Below are 24,270 nucleotides of genomic sequence, written 5' to 3'. Positions count from 1 at the left end.
ATATTGTGTTTCTTAGGTTAAGACCTGGGACCACTTTGGGATGAAAAAATGATCAGCAAATTTAATATAATGCATTCTTATAGGTGTAACAACCCCACCCATTTTTACCCAAAGACTATATATTTAGTATGATAAGGAAAAAATGCACCAACATTTGTTCTGATTGGTTAAAAGTCTTGAAATTTGATATGGACATACTTTGGCCAAGTATACAACATTACAACTCTGGAATTTTTTGGATCACTGGAAAAATCACACTTTTATTATTCATCAAAATCATGATTTTTTGAAAAATTAGGAAAAACCCTATATACCCTTACATGTTTATTAAATTTTTTCCATAAGAGGTGCCACTGTTAACAAGCAATTTCAGATTATTACATTTAGTCCCTTTAACATGCAACACATTTACAACAGTTATGCTAAAAAAACAGACCAAATGTTAAGGTCAAGAATGAAGACAAAAAGTCCAATCTATGTATAGTATGTATGTATGTTATGAGCTATGGCGAGTGTTTAATAATCAGCACAAGTGTGTTTATGTGTGTGTCAGTGAATGCGCATCATGAGCCATGGGAAGTGTCCAGTGCGCTGCATGCCGAAGGTGCTGATGAAGAAGTTGAGGACAGTGGTGATGAAGACGATGGTGGTCGTTACGTTGTTCAGGTAATCCAGACGACTCTGCAGGGTGGAGTTATTCAGGTCCCGACGGCCTGTGACACACACACACACAGACACGCACACATGCACACGTACACAGTAGAAAAAGAGGGTTCAAACTACACTTGGTTCTGACACACTGGCCTGGATACACTACATTTTGATTCCTTTAAATTAAATGGACAAACTAAAGGACCACTTCCTTCAAACACTGACATCTTCACATGCACGGACACACACACTGCCACCTGATATTATTATGCAATCACTATGTTCATTCCAGCTGACCATTAACAGCTACCGACCAACCAATCTTCAGCAACAAAAACACAATAAACATAGCATCGCCTTCTGTTAAATCACTACATTTTATTCAGCTTACTGGTGGAGAATGTGTACATATTAGCAGGATATCTCTTATTTATATTACCCTGTTTTTTTTGTCTTTGTTTTTTGTAATTTTTTATGTCAAACAAGTTTTTAAAATAAATGATATAAAACATTTTTTTCCAACAAGGGCTTGTAAAACAGTTTCAAATACACAAAATGGAACACATGCACAATTTTTTGCACAAGCACGTTATTGCAGCAAAGAAAATAATGCATATTTACATAGATATTGGTTAAAGTGAAAATATTTTAGTTAGATTACAGTGTGAATCACAAAATCACAAAAGCGTGAATGATAAATAAGACAAGCTGTTGCAGAATTGCATATTTCAACTTTGAATCAACAAGTTTATAAATGTGTGTGCAGATGAGATACTCGTGAAAATGGTGTGTGTGTGTGTGTGTGAGTGAGTGAATGCACGCATGCACAGGTTGCAGTGTGAAATGTGTTTGATGTGTGAGTGTCAGAAGTGGAGTCGAGCCAGCAGCCAGCGGAAGAAGCCAGTCCTCTTTGAGCCGAAGAAGCTGACGAAGAAGTTAACCACCGTGGTGACGAAGATGACGCCTGTGGCGAGGTTGTTCAGGTAGTCGAGGCGTTTCTGATTGGACACCACGTTCAGGTCCCTGCGGGCTACAACACACACACACAAACACACACACACACACACACACACACACAAACAGACACACAAACACACAATTTCAAACACTTCAAACACACTTCCACCCATACACACTCCTACATTTGATGCATGCATACGCACACAAACATACACTCACAATTACCTCATACAAACAAACATACAGTATAGCGATAGTTCAGTCACACGCCCTCCAGCCTCTAGTCTAGTTTATGTGACCTTTTGACCCTCACTCAACAAATACAATGTGCTGTAAGGTATATTTTTCTGAAGGGACATTTTAAAGCTTGTTTGGTTTTACTGCTCACTTCCACTTATGCCAGAAAGTTTTGAACCTGTGGAGCTCCAGGTGGGACAAGCAAGTGGTGTACGTGATGAGACTGAGACACCAGTCAGTCACTACAAACACAAGTTTTAGATGTGGCATGCATAAAGCCATCGCAAGACAACTGGACGGAAACACACTCTAGGTAGTGCCTGCAAATTGAGGTGAAAAACATTGTTAGGAGTTGAAAATTACTGGGATTGTTGCAGAAAAAGTGACTGAGGCTTTCTCAAGAATACTCTCATACTTTTACTGTAAAAATGAATAAAAATGAATGCTGAAGCGAACTCCCAGTGTGAATGTGTGTATATTTATAAGTGTAAAGGTGTGTCACGTTACAGTAATAAACTGCATTTCGTTCAGCAACTGTGCATGAATGGATAAAGATTTAAAGCTGCTTCTGTAGGATTTAAAAAATGTCTGTACTTTGGCGCCATCTAGTGGTTGGATGAAGAACTCATTGTACTGAAACAAAATACAGTAATATTGCAATTACAGCCCTCTAACTCTCTCTCCAAAATTGGCCTCCATTCTTGTGCACACCTCAGCGCAAACCTGAATCCTATTTATAGTGTTCAAGCTCGGATTTCTAAGTGATCCAATTGGTTACAGGTGATTTCACAGGTGCATTCTGGGTGCAGGTGATTAATGATGAGTGTGGTGTTTCAACGGCAGTGTTTAGCAAACAGCACACACGGGCTTTTAGTTTTGAATGATGTGTCTAATGTACATAATCGTGTGTTATTTGCAAAAAGTGGGTTTTAGAATTTCAAACTTGGTGTAAAGCAGACAACGTGCTCATGGTTTAGTATACCTGGTTAATAAATAGGCTACATGAGTTAATAGTATCAATAATTGTACCAGTTATAGCATAGATAATGATGTGCTAATGCACTCTGCCAATGTTAGCCGCACAGGTTTTTTACGTCGAAACGTAACATTTTATAAAACGTATATCTCCTTCCAACCTCTCCGGTATCACTATTACACCACGGTTAACCACGACTAGCTCCAAATCTGCAGAGCTGGATAGTTTGCTACGTTATGATTGGCCAGTCTGCGTTCGAGGGGCGGGACTTAGCGAAGGGTCAGTTGCAAAAAAACGGTAATGTTCGGTTTTTGTGTACGGATGTACGTACGTACAGTGTGTGAACGGGTCATAGAATGAAACGCTGAAGCAGCCACCGCAGGAAGCAGCTGCGTTGTGTGCCGAAGGCGGCTTTGATGATGTTGACGATGAGGGTGAGGAAGATGATGGCCGTGGTCAGATTGTTCAGGAAGTTTAACAACCGCTGCCAAGAGGCGAGGAGGGTCAGCTCACAACGAGCTGCACACACACACACATACATACATACATCACACACACAGACAGACAAACAGACAGAAACACACAGACACATCTAGTTGGTCCTCTGGTCCGGTCCACTCATTCTGAATGTACAGAAATACTGTAGTTGATTAGTACTTTAAGTAGAACAATAAGTTACACTCCTCTTTATGTTTCTGTGTGTGTGTGTGTGTGTGTGTGTGTGTGTACAGAGTCTGGTTCTACATGTGTGAGAGAATCTTTCCCTACTTTTCTACATATTAGAATCACTCCCTACGTCAGAAAATCAGAAATGCATCCTGGCAAAGAGGCCGGTGCGCTCCATCCCGAAGACGGAGATGAAGATGTTGGAGACGAAGATGAGGAAGATGATGACGGTTGTGGTGTTGTTAAGGCTGTCCAGGCGCTTCTGGTTGGCCTCCTCGGTGACGTCTCGCCGAGCTGCAACAAGCGCACACACGCACACCAAAAAATAACAACAAAACAAAAATAACAAACTACACAAAAGGGGCACAGAAGTATTCCAACGTATATGTTTTTACTTCCATGTTGCATAAAGAATACATTTTTGTTGCTATTAAAAAGAAAGTGACTGGACTTCAACCTGTGTGTATGTTCACAACAACTCAGTAGCGAATGTATTAGTGTGTTAATATGATTGGTTAAAAACACGAAGGATGGATGTCTGAAGGAGGAGGACTAATGCAGCGATGTGATTGGCTCACCGATGATGATGATCAGGACTCCAGCCACTATCTGGAGGGCCAGGGAGAAGGAGATGAGTGTCAGGACAGCAGCGTAGTACCTGAGGAGGAGGAGAGAGAGAAAAGTTATGCAATATATTAATTAGGGCTGTCAAAGTTAATGCGATATTAACGCAAATTCGCTTTAACATCAGTTTTAAAGCTAGAGTGATGATACTGGTATCATACGAAACTAGAAAAACGAAGGAATCATGTCATACTAGGTTGTTGCGAAGAAGGTTAAATAATGCTCCAAATTGCGGTAAAAGGGTCCCTTGACCTCTGACCTCAAGATATGTGAATGAAAATGGGTTCTATGGGTACCCACGAGTCTCCCCTTTACAGACATGCCCACTTTATGATAATCACATGCAGTTTGGGGCAAGTCATAGTCAAGTCAGCACACTGACACACTGACAGCTGTTGTTGCCTGTTGGGCTGCAGTTTGCCATGTTATGATTTGAGCATATTTTTTTATGCTAAATGCAGTACCTGTGAGGGTTTCTGGACAATATCTGTCATTGTTTTGTGTTGTTATTTGATTTCCAATAATAAATATATACATACCATTTGCATAAAGCAGCATATTTGCCCACTCTCATGTTGATAAGAGTATTAAATACTTGACAAATCTCCCTTTGAGGTACATTTTGAACAGATAAAAAATGTGATTAATTTGCAATTAATCGCGATTAATCATGGACAATTGATTGCGATTAAATATTTCAATCAATTGACAGCCCTAATATTTATCAACGAATATTGTTTTATAAGTGAACGTGATAATTCAGGAGCTTGAACCCTGAACTTTACAATCAAATTTAAGAGTATATTTTCTCCTTGACAAAAAAAGCCTGTTTTACTTTTAACTGAATTTGCAGTAAAATCTTGCAGTTTGTCCTCCTTCTTGATCTCTCTTTCCCTCTCTCTCTCACACACATACTGTACCTGTATCCAGCTCCCTGTTCGATGACGGTCTTCATGTGTGTGATGTTCGCCAGGAACAGAGCGATGTCCAGCATGCCCTCAGCTGCTGTCTTCTTGGTGGCATACAGGTTCATGTTCAGATTAGAGGGTGGACCTCCCTGAAAGAGACAATATCAAGATAATTAACTCATGATCTGGAGATAACGGATTCAACAAAATAATTGCAACCACTGCTGTTCTTGGCTTTGATAGTATACCGACCCTGGTCTTCCTGCTCTCCCTATGAAGTACCATCCACATGAAGCCTACCAGGAGCTGTTCTGTATGTGATAAACCCACTGCACTCCACTTCAGACACCTGATGTCACTGCAGCATAATGAACCTTCCCCTATGCTTCCTTTAAACCAGTGTTTCTCAAAGTGGGGTCCGTGGCAATCTCTCAGGGGGTCCGTGTAATACATTGCTATAAATTATAACATTGTGCTGTATCATTAAAGAGTGCATATCTACAAATGGGGACCATTTGCGCCAATAAAACAAGCATATTGTGTCCATTACTCCCACCCATGTTAGCTTTGGGCCAACAGAATCTCTGATATGATTGTGACACACAGCAATAAGTTCTTTTTTTTTTTTAGGTTGAAGCACTTAATGAAAGTTAGCTTTAGACTGGTAAGTTTAAATATCTGGATTTATTAGGGCCATGCTAATCTACTGTTTTTATTTTTCTGAAAGCTTTTAAAGGTCCCATATTATAAAAAAGCGAGATTTTCATGTTTTTTTATTATAAAGCAGGCTTAAGTTCTATATAAATACTCTGAAAGTATCGAAACACTCAATCCACAGGGAAATACACACAGCCCGTATTCAGAAAACTCTGCATTTGAAACAAGCTGTCAGGATGTCTGTCCATTCATGATGTCACGAATATACAATATTTAGACCCTTGACACAACTTTAAATGTAAACATTCTAAATGTGTCTCAGTTTATTACTGGTTACAGTGTATGTGAATGACATCAGCTGACAGGAAATACACATGGACCCAAGCTGTTTCCTAGCAAAGCAATTCTGTTGCAATTACGTCAAAATGTCCTAAAACAGAGCGTTTCAGACAGAGGAGTAATTACAGGAATATTCAAGCAGACAGTATGAGGAAAATAAAGTTTTTTTGAACATTACAGCATGTAAACATGTTCTAGTAGAAACACAAAACACAAGTATGAACCTGAAAATGAGCACGATATGGGACCTTTAAGATCAATTTCTTGAAATGTAAGCTATAAATGCTATCAAGTTGAGTCCAAATGCAATTTGAATAAAAGGACCCTATGTTTAAAAGTCAATAAGTGGCATTAACATGATTCAAATTGAAATGTGTTTCTGTTTATCACTATGAAACAGGTCTGAAGTATATAGATTGAAAAGTTTTAGAATACAAATAGTTCTAATGGCGTCTAAGAGTACAAATGGTAGTAGGCATACTCTTAATTAATCTGTGTTACAGTTAAGATGGGGTCCTTGGAAAATGTTCTCCCCTGTAAGGTGTCCCTGGCCCCAAAAAGTTTGAGAACCCCTGCTTTAAAAGAATGAAGGCAGAGAGCAATAGAGAGAAATGTAGAAGAAGAAAGAAGAGAATCTCTAAGTTACTCTGCTGACCAGGAGAGGGAAGCAAAGACCAACACCACCGCGGGATACTGCCAGAAAAAAAGCATCGTCTGTCTGATAAGATGAAGTATGTTCATTCTTGTATTTATTCATCCTCCAACCAAATCCTGTCTGTGACAACCCTGTTACTTGTGTGGCAGCTCTCCTTGCAGGCGCAGGAGGTGGGCGTGGCCATCAGAGGGTCATCAGTGAAATGGCAACACCTGGACTCATCAGCAACACTGGCAACACCTGGGCTCATCAGCAACAGTGGCAACACCTGGGCTCTGTGTGCCAGCGCTCTTTTAAAAACCCTCTTGGAGTTCACACCCTTTTGGTTTTTATTTGATATCATGGTGTTTGCTGCACCATGCAATGATGCATTTACACACTTTTCCACTCATGTATTCACCTAATACTGCTGAACTTACGCCACTGTTAGTTTAAGCTTTCCTCTTATGCTTATCCTCTTATCTCCCTCTTTTGTCATGGCCGTGCGGCCCAGTTTGTGACCCTGTCCAAGTCGACAATTCCTTTCATCTGACAGTACACTTTGTGATCTGTGAAAAGATAACTCTTATCACTGCTTATTAATTAAACTCTACATACATCATTGTAATGTAATCTCCGCCACTGTATCCCAGCAGGGATGAGATAAGCGTTTCTCTTATTTTGGCAGTTCAGAAAATATTTTTCTTTTCTCGTGGCTCATTTATCATGAGAGCTCTATAATTGCAGCTCATTTTCCAGTGGTTTGAAGTAGATGTTGTTAGAATGATAAGGAGTTATAAGATATTTCAGAAATCATCTGTGTGTGCATGTGCCTGTGTTTATGTGTTAAATTAAATATTTCCCCCAAGACAATCATTAATATGATTTTTCTTTTCGCCAAAAAAAAGAGGTGGTGTTTAACCTCATTACGTAAAGCCTTCATTCATGACTCATTGCACATGTCAGGCACTAGATCTCATTATTGCTGTCCTATAGTGCATGCACTGCAGATGCACATATTGAATTACTTAACACCGAGCCATAGATTAAAGCTTTCTGTCCGCAAATGGATCGTTTTACCCGCGAGGCTGAGTCAGTGTAGTTTGAAACAGAGCAGTCTGTTTTTCTTTAGGCTCCACAGAAACGGAGATGTGTTGAGGGGAAGACGTATAGATCACATATGTAAAGCCAATCATGTGGGCCGCAGGGACGCATTGTACTGTATGACCTCACCTTGCTGTAATGTGCTGTACTGTTAGTTAAATAAACAGAACGTTGACACTGTGCATGTACAGTCATAGTTCAACTCTGCAGCCTCTCTGTCGGTGCTGCCTCTGTTTTTTTATGTGGTACTTTTGACTCTCGTGTTTGGACGACACTTCTGCATACGGACTTCATTTGAAGCAGCACTTTTTTGTAGTCAACATTTGTTTGACATGTGTTCAGAGGAAGCACTCCCGTACTTGTGGACAAGGCACACATGCTTGTGACAACATTGTGGAGCATGCAAACTAGGGCTGGGTTCGGTACTCGATACCTTTAAGTTTCCCCAGCCAAACGACATTGATCCTTTTTGTGCTAAGATCTAGAAAAAATGAGTCTGTTTTGCTCACTACCGCAACAGCTGCAACCCATACAGCCTTGAGCGCTGTGCAGTGCGGCGGCGATTAGCCCTACTGGTATTGGTATCACTCAAAGGCTACTGGCATCGTAATTTTAACGATACCCAGCCCTAATGTAAGCACAGTGTTCTCGCGGGCTGAGATTGTGTGCATGGTTTCTTCCCTCTTCGGACAATGCTCTTACAAACTTATATAGGCTACAGCTAACCAGCCCGGGTGCAAGAAAAGGCATATGAATGATGCAATAATTTGCAAGGCAGTTAGCGTGCAATAAGAACACTGTTCTTGCTTTTGGCGTATCATTTGTAAGTGCCACATAAATGCATCTGCATAAATACGCTAGGCTCAGAGCTAGTGACGCGGAAAAAAAAGTGAGACAAACACAGGACTTTCAACCAGAAGACCACTATTTTTTTTTGTAAGTTGTGACACGTTTTCCGTAGTTATGTTACGTTGTTTCCGTACATATTTTACTTAGTTTACGTACTTATTTTAAGGCCAACCATGACGTTTTTACTAAACATAACTAAGTGGTTTTGTTGCGATGACAAATGACACTCAAAAAAGCCTAAAATGTGTCCTCATGACACGCGGAATGTCCTTATAATATTGTGCTGTTTATACGCCTTCCCATGAGATCCTGTTGAGCCAACCAAATCCCGATAAACAATGGCGCCACGAAACTCCCTTGCAGCTCAGCCAGTGTGTTTACATCCACTTCCCTCTCGCTTGCGAGTACTGCTGGCACACTTCCTTCTGCGTGGAGGCAGAAATTTGGCAGGTGCACTTCGCTAACAAATATTTTCCATCGGCAGTGTTCGTATGAGGTCTCTGTCTTATCATAATGGTGCCTTGATTTCTGGAACAAGATGTTGCTGTTGGCATTTTCCACATGTAGGTTTTGGACTCTTCGAATGCCACAAAACCAAAACAAACTCTGCGCAAGAGGAAAAGTATGTTTTTCTGGTATTTTCGGACAACCTGCACCTTGCACTTTATCCAAATGTTGACTAATCCCAGGGTTTAATATGAAGTCTAATTTCCGTGGACGCCAATGTACCTATCCTGCTGTGATCCCCGTCAAACTAGTACACAACATATTTTTGTACTGTTATGGTACAGTTTGTTCCAGACCGGTTTGATCTCTGAGAAAGTATGAAGCAATTCCTAGAACTGTAAGACTGTCAAAACACGATGAACACGTGTACCGTGGCGTTTTAGTATGTGTGTGAGCGCCAGAGAGAGAGAACTGGCTGAGAGGGAGGTGAGGAAGTGAAAAAGACTCTGATATAGAGACAGGGGGGGAGAGTGAGAGAGAAAGTATGTATATGTACTGGCCTGCTTCCATCTTTTCTCCTTTGGGGAACTCGTGCGGTCACACTTTATCAACATCAGCTTTGGGCATGCCGCCAAAACACACACACACACACACATACTCACCCACACACACACACACACACACACACACACACACACACACACACACACACACACACACACACACACATCACAATGAAAACATCGGAATGGCCTACATACAGTTTTACGAGCCATGTGTGTTCACTTAGTTTAATGTCTCTCTAAATGTACTGACTGTGCGTTTATCACGATTAGTCTGAACTCATCGGGATTTATTAAATTACTGTTTTACCCTTTGTTTCACCGGACAGAGAGGGGTGGATCCTTCTTTACAATAAGAAGTGGTCGGCAGGGTTACACACATTTATCCCCAGCAGCTGTGAGTTGCCAGTTGGCCTCGAGGCTCAATCATGAATGTCCAGGGTCCGACTATCTGGCTCAGCTTTTGCTTTTGAGGAATAACAAAATGTTTCTTTCTCATTTTTTTAGCTCGTCTGCCAGGAACCATCAATTATAACTTATTTTTTTAATCATACGACAGCTGCTCAAACAAACAGATACAGTAGCTACAGCGTATTAGTGTTTGGGCTTACTGGACATCGTTGAGTCATATGGTCTCCTGATACTTAGCAGCAGTCAATAAAACTACTATAAAACTTTATTTCCATGCTTATTGCTTAAAGATTAATAAGATAAAATACTGTACCCACACAAGATGACGCATGTCCACACACAATAACAGATGAATTGGGAACAAGAATCTGCTACCCAGCACCTGCAAGAATTTCTGTATACATCATGTGATTGTTGGGAATAATGGACATTATATGAAAGCCCATTCAGACTCATAGATTCAAGTATTGGACACATTAAGGTTTTGATCTGATGATGGCAGTAGATGAAAAGTCATCACCAAAAGTTACTGCGATTCATCTTGAGGGTGAATGTCTGTACCAAATTTCATGCCAATCCATCCAATAGTGACTAACAGACCGATATCACTGTCCCTACAGCCAAGCCACTAAGTTGGGTAAAAATACAGTAACAATGTTTGGCTATGGTATGTAATGTAAGGCTAACCGCATAGACTATATATAAGAAGTAGACTTATAGTCTCTGTGACGTCACCCATTGGTTTGTGGACTGCCGTTTTGAAGCCTTGAGTTCGGCATTTTGGCCGCGCCATCTTTTTTATTTGCAACCAGAAGTGACACGAGAGGGTGGAGCTAAGTACAACCGAACGCTGAATAAGACATTTTTAGGTGACCAAAATGTTATAATTAACTTTCATGAACTGAAAACACACTGTGAAAGCACCCAGACCGGACAACGCTATGGTAAGTCAATCACAAAGGAAGCCACTCCCTAAAGCATCCCCTGCTTTATGGTCTATTTGATTCTAAATAGGACCATAATTTACTAAATGAACTTCATGCTGTATTGAAGAAGACTTGAAACTAGCGATTGAGACCATAAACTCATGTTTACAATGTTTACTGAGGTAATAAATCAAGTGAGAAGTAGGCTCATTTTCTCATAGACTTCTATACAATCAGACTTCTTTTTGCAACCAGAGGAGTCGCCCCCTGCTGGAAATTAGAAAGAATGCAAGTTTAAGGCACTTCAGCATTGGCTTCACTTTTCAGACCCAGAGGTTACCCATTGGCTAACAGTAGCAGATGATAATATAATATAATATAATATGATATAATATAATATAATATGATATAACTCCCTACATAGTACTGAGCGGAGTACGTAAAATGTAAACAGAAGTTCTCTTTTTTCCCACTGGTTTTTGGGAACATATGTTATTTACAAAGTCAACGCTTGTAAAACTTCCATTCCTGAAATTCACTGATGCACAACCCTGGGCTCACGGCCATATCACATAATACACACCCACACCAGCCCCACACACAAACACACACACACACACACTTAAAACACATGAGGCTCATAGTAGAATATGTTGTTCAGTTATGCACATTTGCGTCACCAATATACAAGAAAATAACTGCAAGTTTTTACACTTCTAACTGCAGATAAACACACAAATATACACCAGATCCCCCCCCTCGACCTCACAGGAAGTGCTCCTCCCCTGGACTCCTATTGGCTGCCATAATAGCCAATAGGAGGGGAAGCCCAACTAGGAGTGGAGCTCTGGTTTTCTTTTAATATCCTATTTTCACTGTCAGTCTGTCATCGCTCTGTCTGTCTGTTTTTTTTTTCTTCTTCTGCATTTTTCCAAGGCTGTCTCTGCCCAAAGGCATCGTCTTTCTGTTTGGTTTTTATGTAACTGCCATTTAGGGCGAGGGAGCAGGAAGAAAGCAGAAAAGCAGATGGAGAGAAACAGATAGCGACACAAAGAAGAGGAGTCAGCTTGAAGGGGGGGAAGAGAGGCAGTGACAAAGAGATGAGTTGTGTTTTCTCTTGCTGGCTTACTGGCAGCAGAACGTCGTCTGAGTTACTATTTACTCAAATGATTTAAACCTGCCTCTGTTTTTGTCTGAGAGAAAACTTTTCACATAAAGCCTCTCATTTCAGTAAATAAGATTTTTGGTTTGTTGCAAATGCATAATGTCCATTTTCAAAGGATTTTAAAGGATCACAGGTCAGTTGGTCGACCTGTTAAGATTTCATTATATCAAACCTCATTTACATGACATTCATGTCATTTTTATCGGAAACAGTTTTGTATGATGGCGTATTAGGGTAAAAGTCCTAAATTTAAGTATTTTTTGTTTAATATTCTCTGAGAATTAAGTGGCAAATGACGAGAAAAAAGTCACAAATTTGCATATAATATATGATATATAATATGATATATAAAGTCATGAATTTTTCTTAGAATTTACAACTTTAGTCTCAGAGATTCTGTTTTTTTTAATTATTTTTAAATATAATAAATTTAATTTAATTATTATTATTTAATAAAATAATTTGACATGATGAATCTTTCACTACAAAGATATACCAGTTACTCTTCTTCTGCGGCATTTCAGAACAGAGTAGATGCTCTACTGTAGGTGTACTTTCGAACGGAACTGTGGACCTGTATTATTAAAACACATCTGCAGTTACCACCAGGTCATAATATGTCAATGCTGTGTTTCTTCAGAGCAAACAATGTTAACAACAGTGTTAACAAATGTTTCCATTTCTTTTTAATTTTATTAGAGGCCTTAATGATGGAAATACTGAGAGATTTGCCTGTTAAAGGTGCAGTGTGTATGATCTGGCGGCATCTAGTGGTGAGATTACATATTGCAACCAACTAAAACGAAAGCATGCCAAGCATGTAAGAGAACTACGGCGGCCGATGCGAAATAGCAAATGGCTTTATCTAGAGCCAGTGTTTGGTTTGTCTGTTCAGGGCTACTGTAGAAACATGGCGACCGGCGATTCTTATTTTCAGATTATACACTTAAGAAAACACACTTTTTAATATTATATTCCATTTCTGCCAATAGATCCCCCTAAATGTTACAAACTGGTCCTTTAAAGCTAAAAAAACCAAACATCCCCCAGGAGTCAGTTGACCGTTGAGTGCAGCCAAACATCACCTCTTGGCATTTTCAGTGTTTGTTTGTTTTAGGGGACACGGGTCAGCACGTGAAATGCTGGTTGTTTGTTTGTCTGTATATATGTGTGTGTGTGTGTGTGTGCTGATGGTAGGTGGGGGTGGTGGGTCAGTGAAAAGACTGATTATGTTTAGAGATAAACAACCACAAGCACACACAAACTGGGTTAGAGCCAAAACACTTTATTAGGTGAACTGTGACATGGAAAATAAAAACAGGGAGGAAGCTGTTATCTACACACACACACACACACACACACACACACACACACACACACACGCCGTTTCTGTCTGACTCACACACATGTAGTACGTTCACAACTGACCTCTGACCTCTGCCCCAAGGCCAACTATCATCCTGCTGACTGGTCTGTAATTAGCAAAACTGTCATGAGACATTTTTTAATTAACGTCCAGGCTGCATAATCTGAGGATGATGCTGGTCTTTATGTTTTGGTTAGAAATGTGTTTCCATGGTTACGGCACCAGTGAGTAAATAAGCAAAACCCAAAGGCTGTAGAGGAGCCTCTCTAACAAACCTGTTTCCTGCCGAGTCCTTTTATGTCACATCTGAGTGAACCCACATGTCATTTTAACACACCTCTTCATCCTTTTTGATCCTTCCCCTCTTCCTCTCCTATTTACTGTCACATAAAACATCACTCTCTTCTTGAATCCACTTCCTGCACTCTGCTTTTAATAGACAGAGAAAAAGGGGTCGAAGAGAGACCGAACTGATAGGACAAAAGTACATGCAAACCTCGTCTGTACAGATGATGGTAATTGGTAGGAGATAAAATAACTAGTTAATAATAACTGTGATTATTTTCAACGCTAGTTCTGCTTTCAGTCAAAGGAAATAGGCCCAATCATAAATAGATTTGTTATTCTATTGCAAAAATATTCCCAAAACTAGCGTTGTATCTTCAAAAATACTTTTGAGGAAATGGAAAGATAGAAAAACATGGCGGCATCAATCATATCAAAACCAAACTGCACACAGTACTAGCAACAAAATCAAGTGAATGAAAATAATGTTCTCTGTGTTTACTTCTTTCATCTGTTCTACCTGCTGATCCTCTCTTCTGTCTCTGTGATGATCAAAGTGTCATCCTCCTGTTATCCAACGGAGGGCGAGCTGTTACACAGCAGGATGGACACCTCACTAATTGCTGGGCAGGATGTGTGTGTGTGTGTGTGTGTGTGTGTGTGTGTGTGTGTGTGTGTGTGTGCATGCGTGCGTGTGTGTGAGAGCCCCAATTTAAGTTTTAGACCTTGAGAGCGAGGACATTTTTGAACAGTGAGGACATTTTGTCTGGTCTTTGTCTGTTTGACAGACTTGTAGGGTTAAAGTCAGCTGTACTCAAATACAGATTTCAGGTACTTGTACTTCACTTGAATATTTCCTTTTTCTGCTACTTTAAAGTTCTACTCCACTACATCGCAGAAGGAAATGTTATGCTTTTTACTGTTATTTAGTTGCTTACTACATCACAGATTAAATTAAAATAAGCTCTGTGGCAAACACATGTTTATGATACTAAGACATTTTGTTAAGCAAGAAGCAAATCTTCACAAATAAACAACACTTTTATGATTTTTGAAGCGTAAATGCAATCGCTTCCAACATGAACTCTGTCAACCTCTGTAGTCTCATTTTGCCATCTGTGAGCAACCACCTTTTTTAAGGCGCGTAAAAGCTTAAAAATTCACGAGTGGAGTTATTTACCAACATATTTAATGTGTTAAAACAAATATGAAAATCTCTCAAACTTGTGTTAACCACGAGGTAAACAGGAAGTGCAAAAAAACTCATTTCTGTGTTTTAGGACTTATTCCTCCAGCACTCTCTATATAAAGTAGTTTTAAAAAACAGCTCCACCTTGACCTGCTACATTTAAATGTATTAATCTTACACATTTTTGCATCAGTGACAATAATCCAACAATATAATATATAATATATAACAATATAACTCACACTCACCCATTCTGCTGCTACTTTTAATATTTTAAGTATTTTTTTTGTCATATCGTAGACCCTGTATATCTTCATGACCTTCAAACCTTGTGTTTTTACTTTCAAAATATTTTTTATTAACTATTTATAAAAAAGTAAAGTGATTGAGCACTGGGAAAATAAAAAAAAACACACAACTTCAGTGACCTTTGACCTCCCACCCACAGAAGGGAGACATCCGCCCACACACAGATCCTCAATGTCACCCACAAGCACAGAACGTGAAAAATTTTCAATTTGAACTATGATTTAACATGACACATACAGGCAGAGAGTAACTGCCCCATTTGACCACATGAGTGTGCTTGTGTGTGTTTCTGTGAGTGTGTGACTTCAGTCTGCCATCTGGGAGCAGGAGATGTGAAGTGTCAGTGATCTAATATCAGTTGACTCTCTGCATTCCTAACCATAACCACATGGTGTAATAGAGTTTCCCATATCAATGACTCCGCCAGCTGGCCCCTCCGGCCCTGCGGGGGCATCCTACGGAAACCTTACAAAGGGATGCATATCCAACTGGCACATTTGACAAATATGATATTATAATAAAGCTTTTCTTGCTACGTATATTTCCTTTGACTTTGACAGGAATTTTAGCAACATCGTGGTTTCTCTTTTCATCATTTCAGTAATAAAAGGATTGTAAAAGGAAATTGATGAGATCTGGGTTTGCAGCAATATCAACAAAAATAAGTGTTAAAGGGCAGGAAGCAGTAGACAAATGTCAAGCGTGCTCGTGCATTTACTATACTTTAGATACTCTGGCAAAACTGTTGGCTAGGGTGACCAGGTGTCCCACTTTACGAGGGACTGCACAGCATTTTTATGCCAGTTGTTGTTGTCCCACATATTGAGACGATGTCCCACATTTTCATCGGCTCCAGTTTTCAAAAGTCAAAACCGCTGCAGGACAGATGCTTTTTTTTAAAAATCTGGCTTTTATCCAATGGTTGTGAAGAAAGCAGGGAAGGCTGTCATCACGTGGCTTTGTTGTTAAACTGAGCACACGTAGGTCAAGTGCAGGTTAACATTTCACCGTCTTTGCTACGCTATATGCCCAACGGGGGAAAATTGCGAGTCACCGCAAACTCACACGCTCTGCAGATTTAGGCGGAATGTGATGGAAACAACCACAAAGAATAAAAAGAGCAGCTACAACAAAGACTGTGAAATTACTTATATAAGTATTTATAAGCCGTTGGAGGGCGATTCTCAGCTTTTTGTGAAATTTGCCAGTTCTTTTTTTATTCCACACATGGGAAATACAACATGAAGCAACACAGTCCATATGAGTCTCACAAGAAGTCAATTACTATTTACTGTTGGCTTGTTTTCAGTCGGTCTCACTGATATTTTTTCTTGCCCTGTCGGACTTTGATGTTATAATAACCAATACAAATGATGTTAAAAGCTTTGAAAATAAGACCCAAGTTATAATAAACTGGAATTATTCTTTTTCCTAACAGGTTGATTAAAGCATGTATTTGTACTTTGTGTTCAAATATAATCTAATAAATTGGCACTGTGTTCAGGAAACAGCTGTCTACATCATGAGGCAGACTTTCACAATAGCTACGGGTGCAGGTTGTGTGTATGTATGTGTGTTATGTGTGTGTAAGAAGAGCCCATAAACACCTGGTTCTCCTCTGACGTCAGCCGTGCTGTAAGAGTCTATTGCATAACAGGTTGACATATGTTACGTACTGTTATAGCCATCCTTTGGCATGCGAAGTACTCATGAAGAAAGATGAGTGTGTGTCTCACAGAAGTGCGTGTGTGGGTATGGGTGTGTGGCGTGTGCGCCATCAATGTGTTTCTGCCATGGCAACATGTCAAACACACACAAAAACACTTCTTCTTATTGTTTTAGAGGCTGCTTTCTCTGAAGTTGCCACTTCAGTTAACTTCGGTGTTGACAAGCGGGAATGACAAGTTGGCACAGTCTGAGTTACCTCACCACTTCCTGGCTAATTTAACTCTCTTGAATGTACAGCGCAGTCAGACTAGTGTCAAGGAGACCTCCTATGGGTCAGATTGTAATGACTGAAGATTTACACTAATAGCTTCAGTATGACCTCGAACTGCAGCTATTCTTCATGCTTGAATTTCACGTCAAATGTGCAAATGTAATATCCTTCCAACAAAAATAATTACTGCACTTAACACACAACAAAGAATTTGTACTGTAACTCAGTTTAGCAAACATGCCGCAACCGCTTTATGCATGCATTAAAGGTCACTTAGGGTTAGACATCTCATTCGATCGGGTTCTTTCACACAGGTCTGCAGCGTCTTCGATTTTCACACGCATAAAAACAAGTTCATACACAAAGACGTGATTTCAGTTTCAACGAGTCAAATGCCACCACTGGCTTTTAGCCTGTAATTCGGATAACGAAGCGCTCCACAAAAACAAAGAGAAATGTGTCCAGTTTTTTCAAAATAAAACTACTCAGGTTTAGGAAAAGATTGTGGTTTGGGTTGAAACAACTCCAGAAGTGCCGTAACTTAAATACATAAGTTAGGTGACAAACAAATCAACTTTGACCTCTGGTTTCACACGGGACACAAACACCGGTCTCCTGGGTGAAACTCCATATGGGGTGGAGGTCGGAGGTGATGGATGGCACTCACAGTACTTCACCCAGGAGGCTGGGGGTTCGTATCACATGTAAAACCAACAACGTGTAGTGTTTATGTGTTCACAAGCTGTAGTTTCATTTTCACTTTTTTGAATTGTAGTTATTTTAAACCAAAACACAACATTTTCTCCTAAATTTAACTAAGTGTATGTGTTTCCTAAACCTAAGGAAGTTTTTATTGCCTAAACCTAAAGTAGCTGTTTTTTTTGTGTTCACAACATAACCTTTCATTCAGTTTTACGTGTTAGAACGTGCTACTTTTAAGTTTTGCTTTTCGCTTTTACAACCTACTAGGTGTAGTAGGCCCCTACTGACCCACATCTATGAGGCTTATAACGATTGATAACGCACATTTAATGAGCTGATAACAGTCGAATTGGGTGCAAATGGTATGTCTTCTTTTTTTTTAATTTGTACAGTTTTGTTTGGTATTGTTTTCAAGGTCTGAATGTCATTCTCCTGTCCTTGGTGCTGTCTAGAGTCTTCGTGCTTAGCTTAGCTTAGTTTAGCTAAACACTTCTTGGACCAATCTCTCTGCCGAATGCACAGATACTGTATGAAATTGATTCCTTTAAGTTTAAATGTATTTTTTTCCCCCAGGAAATTAGTCTCACATTTTTAGTTGTTGTTCCTTCTTCTGAGCAAAGACCAAATCACATGCTCTGCAATCACTGGAGGAAATATACGTGTACCTTACACAATGGCATGTAAAAAGACCTCTGTCTCCTCCGGGATGATTTGTGGAGTTGTAAAAATATACTACTCATTGTTGAGTGTTTGCTTGAAGTTTTTATCACGGGGAAGGCATGTTTGGAAAGTGGACGGACTGATGTCAGAGAGTCTTTGTGAGGACGAAGACGGAAGCAATAGCTGGAATTCCTTGTGTGCCTTTGTGGTGTTTAACCTGTCATAAAAGGTGCATGTGGGTATGCACTCTGTGAACCAGAGCGTCATAAATACTGTTGATGTAAAAAAAAACTGTTTATTGTTTAAAAATAATTTTGCCGTAATAAATCAGACCTAATAATAATATGCTGTCATGTTGTAATCAAGCTGTTAAATTATTGCTCGTCAGGAGAAGAGTAAGTTGCTGAAGGAGCCTTCAGGGGTGCAGATGTTTGCTCCTGTGGGAGCTGGTTGCAAACCTTCCCTTTGAAGGAATGCTGTCTCTTAACACCGAGCCAATCCGCCGCTGCAACACATGGGGTCATGTCAAAGTGCAATACTGCGTGAAACAAGATTTAGATCATGAGATACTTAAAATGTCACTGAACAAAATGCGAGGAATATTCTTAAAACAGCTCTTGGGAATCTGACGTTTACCAGTGTAGTCTCCACTACAGCAATGCTGCAGTGCTGTATTCTAGCAGGGTGACAAAGGAGTGATGCTAACCTGCAAACGTACTTTATAGTGAGGTTAAAAGTGCAGCGGATCAGTTGCTGTTATGCAACTTTACGTTAAAGGTAACATAACATTCAAGAAGATGTGAGATATTGGATTGTTCAACCGTGGTGATCTCACATTATATTATGTTCATCCTCTCAAAATATCTTGGTTACTCATTTTCTTGACTTGCAAAATTATCTTAAATTGACAAATATATTTGTGATTAATGGCGCAATTTAAACGGGATCAAAAAATTATTTCTCTCGTCTTTAACTACTGTTCATATTTTTCGTGAAATAAGATCCCATGGTTGTCCACCAGAAGGGACGGGACTTTGCCTCCCTATAGTCCGTGAAAGAAATTTAAAAAAAGTAAAATTTGATGGAAGAATCAGCGAAGTTGCAGCCGTGTTGGAGAAACGTATCATCATATTTTGATATGTTGTGGGAACTTATGATCTTTCCATTCTCTATCTTCACTCTCTTTCCAACTCAATCCCAACCCGAAAAAATAAACATGACGTTTGTCTGAAAAAACACTAACAAACAGCTGGATTTAACTGGAGAAGAAATCACTTTTCTATCCAAAATTAACACCTACAATAACAATGTGTGGCATACTGTAGAGTATGAGAACGAAACTCAATGAAGTATCAAAAACAGCAACAAGCTCGTTGAATCATATGAGTCATATAAGCCTTAGAGTATACAATAACAACCACTGTGATTACACAACGTGTCCTGACAGTGTTTGTGGTTTTTGGGGTAATTATAATTCGTTGACCCGAAAAGTCAGGTTGCCACAGTACGATCATACAGTCACATTGGAGTTCCTGTATCCAAAACAAACAAGAAGAGTGTGGGAGGGGCACACTGCTGTAGGATGCATGTGTGTGTGTGTTCATATTGTAAAGGCCTACTGTAAATAGGATGCATGTGGCTGTGTTTTGGTGTAATGAAAAGAGCGGGGGGATGACACTTTAATGTATTTTCTTTGTTGTGTCACTCTCTCTTTCTGCAGTTTTTTCCCCGCAGATGAGCCGAAGCCTATGTGGAGTTTAAACCCCCCCCCTCAGGCATGCACAAACGTTCAGGCCTCGGCCATGTGTGACATCACAGGACATTCCTCCCCGCGGCTTCCTGGCTTTTAATGGCTCAGCCTTCATCACCATCCACAACACACACTTCCTTCCTCCGTGTTTGTGGGCATTACCCGCTTCCCGAGTTACACGAAGGATGCTGCTTTGTGCCAAAAGCTGCATCCCAAAACCGTGAGACGTTTCAAGACACAGACAGATATAGACGCCGCTTGCCTGGGGGTTGAAAACAAAAAATGACCCATCCCTAAAAACGAAACACTGTGTGTTGAAAGAATCATCTCTGGATTATCAACAGATGACTTCTGAGAAAATCACTCCGACTGAAAGCAATCTCATCTCAGGCTAGGAGACTACAAAGGCAACATTACAAACTGTTTGAAACACACCCCATTCCAGTAAAACTATAAACTGCATGGTGTTTGTTAGGGAATAGATATTTAAAGGGGACATATCATGCTCATTTTCAGGTTCATACTTGTATTTTGGGGTTTCTACGAGAACATGTTCACATGCTTTAATGTTCATAAAACACGTTATTTTCCTCATACACTCTGTCTGAATATACCTGTATTTACTCTCTGTCTGAAACACTCCATTATAGCGCCTGTCACTTTAAAAAAGCCCAGTCTGCTCTGATTGGCCAACACATTCCCCCTCCCAACTCGTCAAATACCGATTGTTTGGTCAGTTGCCCTAAGCTTCGAACTATGACGCTCTAGGTACCCCTGTGACGTCGGTTTTGGACGTGTGAGGGACGGCGTGTCAATATATGCTTGTGACATACATAGTGTCTTTTCAAAATAAACTTCCATTTTCACAGGAGGTTAGGTTTAGGCAACACAACCATTTAGGTAGGGTTAGGAAACGATTGTGGTGGACGTTAACTTGACTGACTAATGACTCACGTGACTAGCGAATGCCTGACGATACTAACAAGTCACGTGACGAACAACTGCCGTGATAAATAATCTAGGGCTGTCAAAGTTCGCAAATTTGATTTAACGCCACTAATTACTTTAACGCGTTAACGCAACCGAGTTTTACCAGTTTTAAAGCTAGAGTGAAAACTGGAAAACCTAAGGAATCCATTGATACCAACTATGTCATATTAGCTTGTCAGGAAGGAGGTCAAATGACGCTACAAACTTGCGCAAGATTTTGGCGAGGAAAAACGTTCATGGCCATTTTCAAAGGGGTCCCTTGACCTCTGACCTCAAGATATGTGAATGTAAATGGGTTCTATGGGTACCCACGAGTCTCCCCTTTACAGACATGCCCACTTTATGATAATCAGTTTGAGGCAAGTCATAGTCAAGTCAGCACACTGACACACTGACAGCTGTTGTTGCCTGTTGGGCTTCAGTTTACCATGTTATGATCTGAGCATATTTTTATATGCTAAATGCAGTACCTGTGAGGGTTTCTGGACAATATTTGTCATTGTTTTGTGTTGTTAATTGATTTCCAATAATAAGTATATACATACATTTGCATAAAGCAGCATATTTGTCCACACCCATGTTGATAAGAGTATTAAATACTTGACAAATCTCCCTTTAAGGTACATTTTGAACTGCTAAAAATGTGTGATTGATGTGCGATTAATCATGGACAATCATGCGATTAATGGTGATTGATAGCCCTGAAGTAAACATTTAGTTTTAGTTTCACACAGGCCAAGAACAGCGGTCTCCTGGTTGAAGCTCCTGTGTTTGTTTGAGCAAAAGACTGAACCCCTACCACGTTGTCCTCTTCTGTTCAACTTGAATGGTAGTAAATTATATTTTCTGAGCTGTCCTCTTAAACACACCTGTGCACATCATGTTTATGCATAAGAAGTCAGAATAACAGCAGTACGGTCCTTTGAAGTTGTCGGTTTAAATTTCCATCCCTGCCAAGTTTTTTTTTATTCGAGATGTGACGGATGGAAATCTACTGAAGCCAAAGGTTTTACAGGTGTATTAGTGTACGCCTTTGTACTCAACAGTCATCTGCACCTGGGATGCCTGCTCAACCGGTCATATATGACCCACTATGCAGCAAGGTCACGTCCTTTTCTCTGTGTATACATACACCTGAACCTGTACTTGACTCTGTATGTCTCAGTAGCCTAAAACGCAAGTTAATAGATGTGTGAGTGTGTGAGAAAAACAGTATGGACATGTAGAAAATGCATGCTTTTATTGTCAGTGAGTCAACAGTAAGTAACGAGTAAGGGATATTTGACAGGATGTCGGTAGATATGTTACCGTGTGACTGTGTGCATGAACAAACATTTGCATATTCACATGCTTCCTTATTTCAAGACGTACCTGCACATAACATATCCTGATGATGCAACTGTCCACATTGCTCAGTAAACATACTCATATTACACACACACACACACACGCACACAGTGTTAGTTCCTATGACTTTATGGCAGCAAACTGTCTATTGACCCATTTTACACACACTACGGCGTAACTATACTGCAATCCGGTAGCCTATGTACACACACAGACACGTTCATTTACTATAGTAATAAAAGATATCCCTCACTGTAATAACTGTATGATTATATAATGACTATATGTGGTGATACCAGATGTACAATGCATAGCTGAGGTTTACATGCTGTAATCGCAGTAAATAACCTCCTCTACAGGTTTGATGCGACTGTTATCAGAGCCGAAAGAAACAGAAGAAAACTGGGAGAATCACAGTCTAGCTGCCTGGTAACCACGAGAGTTATAATTGCTGTGGCAATGTGGTAATGATCAACATGGATCTAAAACCTCTCTGATCAAAGCTACTTCAACAGCCACTTAATAAGAAATTGCAGATAACCACAAGACTGTGATGGAGGTACCACAGTTGGAGATTAAAGTGTTTAATCGTCATGATGTAAGTTTTCCGCTGAGACAAACCTCTCGACATTCAGTGGCACGTCTGCTTTCACAAATAAATGAATTAAAATCCATTTAAATTGAGTTTTAAGTTGCTTTACTTTACTGTCAGTTAACAGAGTAATTACCATCATATAGCTAACAAATAGATGTAGGTAGATGTTAATGATGCAGTACAATCCAAACTTTTGGCGCAGCAATCCATCTGAGATATTTCAGTTAGGGCTGTCAAAGTTAACATGATAATAAGGCATTAACGCAAAATAGTTTTATTGCCACTAATTTCTTTAACGCATTAACGCAATCAATCTTTCGGAGGTAGGTTGTAGCGGGCTCAGTTTAAACTGTGTTTCTGGACAATATATGTCATTGTTTTGTGTTAATTGACCAATCTCCCTTTAAAGTATATTTTGAACAGCTAAAATAAAATTTTCAATTGAATATTTTAATCGATTGAAAGCTCTAATTTCAATATAACAAACATATCAACCTGCTGGTGGAACTAGAGGAGAGGTCAGAGGATCATAAGGCCACTAGAGTGTATCCTCTGGGGACCTTTATCTGTAGCAAATTTCATGGCAATCCATCCAATATTTGTTGACATATTTCCTCTGAACCACAAATGTCAACTTGCTGGTGGCACTAGAAGAAAGGTCATCATTTTTCTTTATCAATGTATAGATAAAATACATGAAAACAGATATATATCTACTTAGAATAGAATTTTTATATGTATTTAATTATCATTTCAAATGGTAGCCATCGATGGACTGCATGTGTGTGTGGCTCTGAGAAGAGTTAAATGACGGAAAGGGTCGACGGATATTCCAGCAAGCTACACTCACACAAAGGCACAAACATAACTGCAATATATCAGTAAAGGTGACTAAACCTCAGGCGGGGCATTTATTCAGGTCCCCAGAGGCTCCTAAAGATGATGGATATGTTTGCACAGGGCAGCTTTATTTAGACAGAATACGGAGGAAAAAAATGTTGCGAAACATTTTATGTGTCCG

At 39.8% G+C, this 24,270-nt stretch overlaps 1 protein-coding gene across 10 annotated transcripts in view; it reads right to left on the bottom strand.

The window, feature by feature from the left end:
- Nucleotides 1-278: 278 nt before the first annotated feature.
- Nucleotides 279-24,270, bottom strand: part of LOC141762041 (ninjurin-2-like) — a 37,361-nt gene continuing 13,369 nt past the window's right edge. Inside the window, exons 2-5 of one of the 10 annotated variants that reach the window (XM_074625863.1) lie at nucleotides 5,035-5,171; nucleotides 4,069-4,148; nucleotides 1,596-1,681; nucleotides 555-713 (exon numbers count right to left, since the gene is read on the bottom strand). In XM_074625863.1, the coding sequence (XP_074481964.1) occupies nucleotides 699-713; nucleotides 1,596-1,681; nucleotides 4,069-4,148; nucleotides 5,035-5,171 (318 nt within the window). In that variant the 3' untranslated portion in view covers nucleotides 555-698. The other 9 variants (XM_074625854.1, XM_074625859.1, XM_074625858.1 and 6 more) reach the window with 9 other exon arrangements.

This window comes from Sebastes fasciatus, chromosome 23 (genome assembly GCF_043250625.1).
Source record: "Sebastes fasciatus isolate fSebFas1 chromosome 23, fSebFas1.pri, whole genome shotgun sequence".
Classification (NCBI taxonomy): domain Eukaryota; kingdom Metazoa; phylum Chordata; class Actinopteri; order Perciformes; family Sebastidae; genus Sebastes; species Sebastes fasciatus.
Note: the sequence above shows the minus strand (reverse complement) of the source record. Positions and strands in the feature narration are given on the sequence as shown.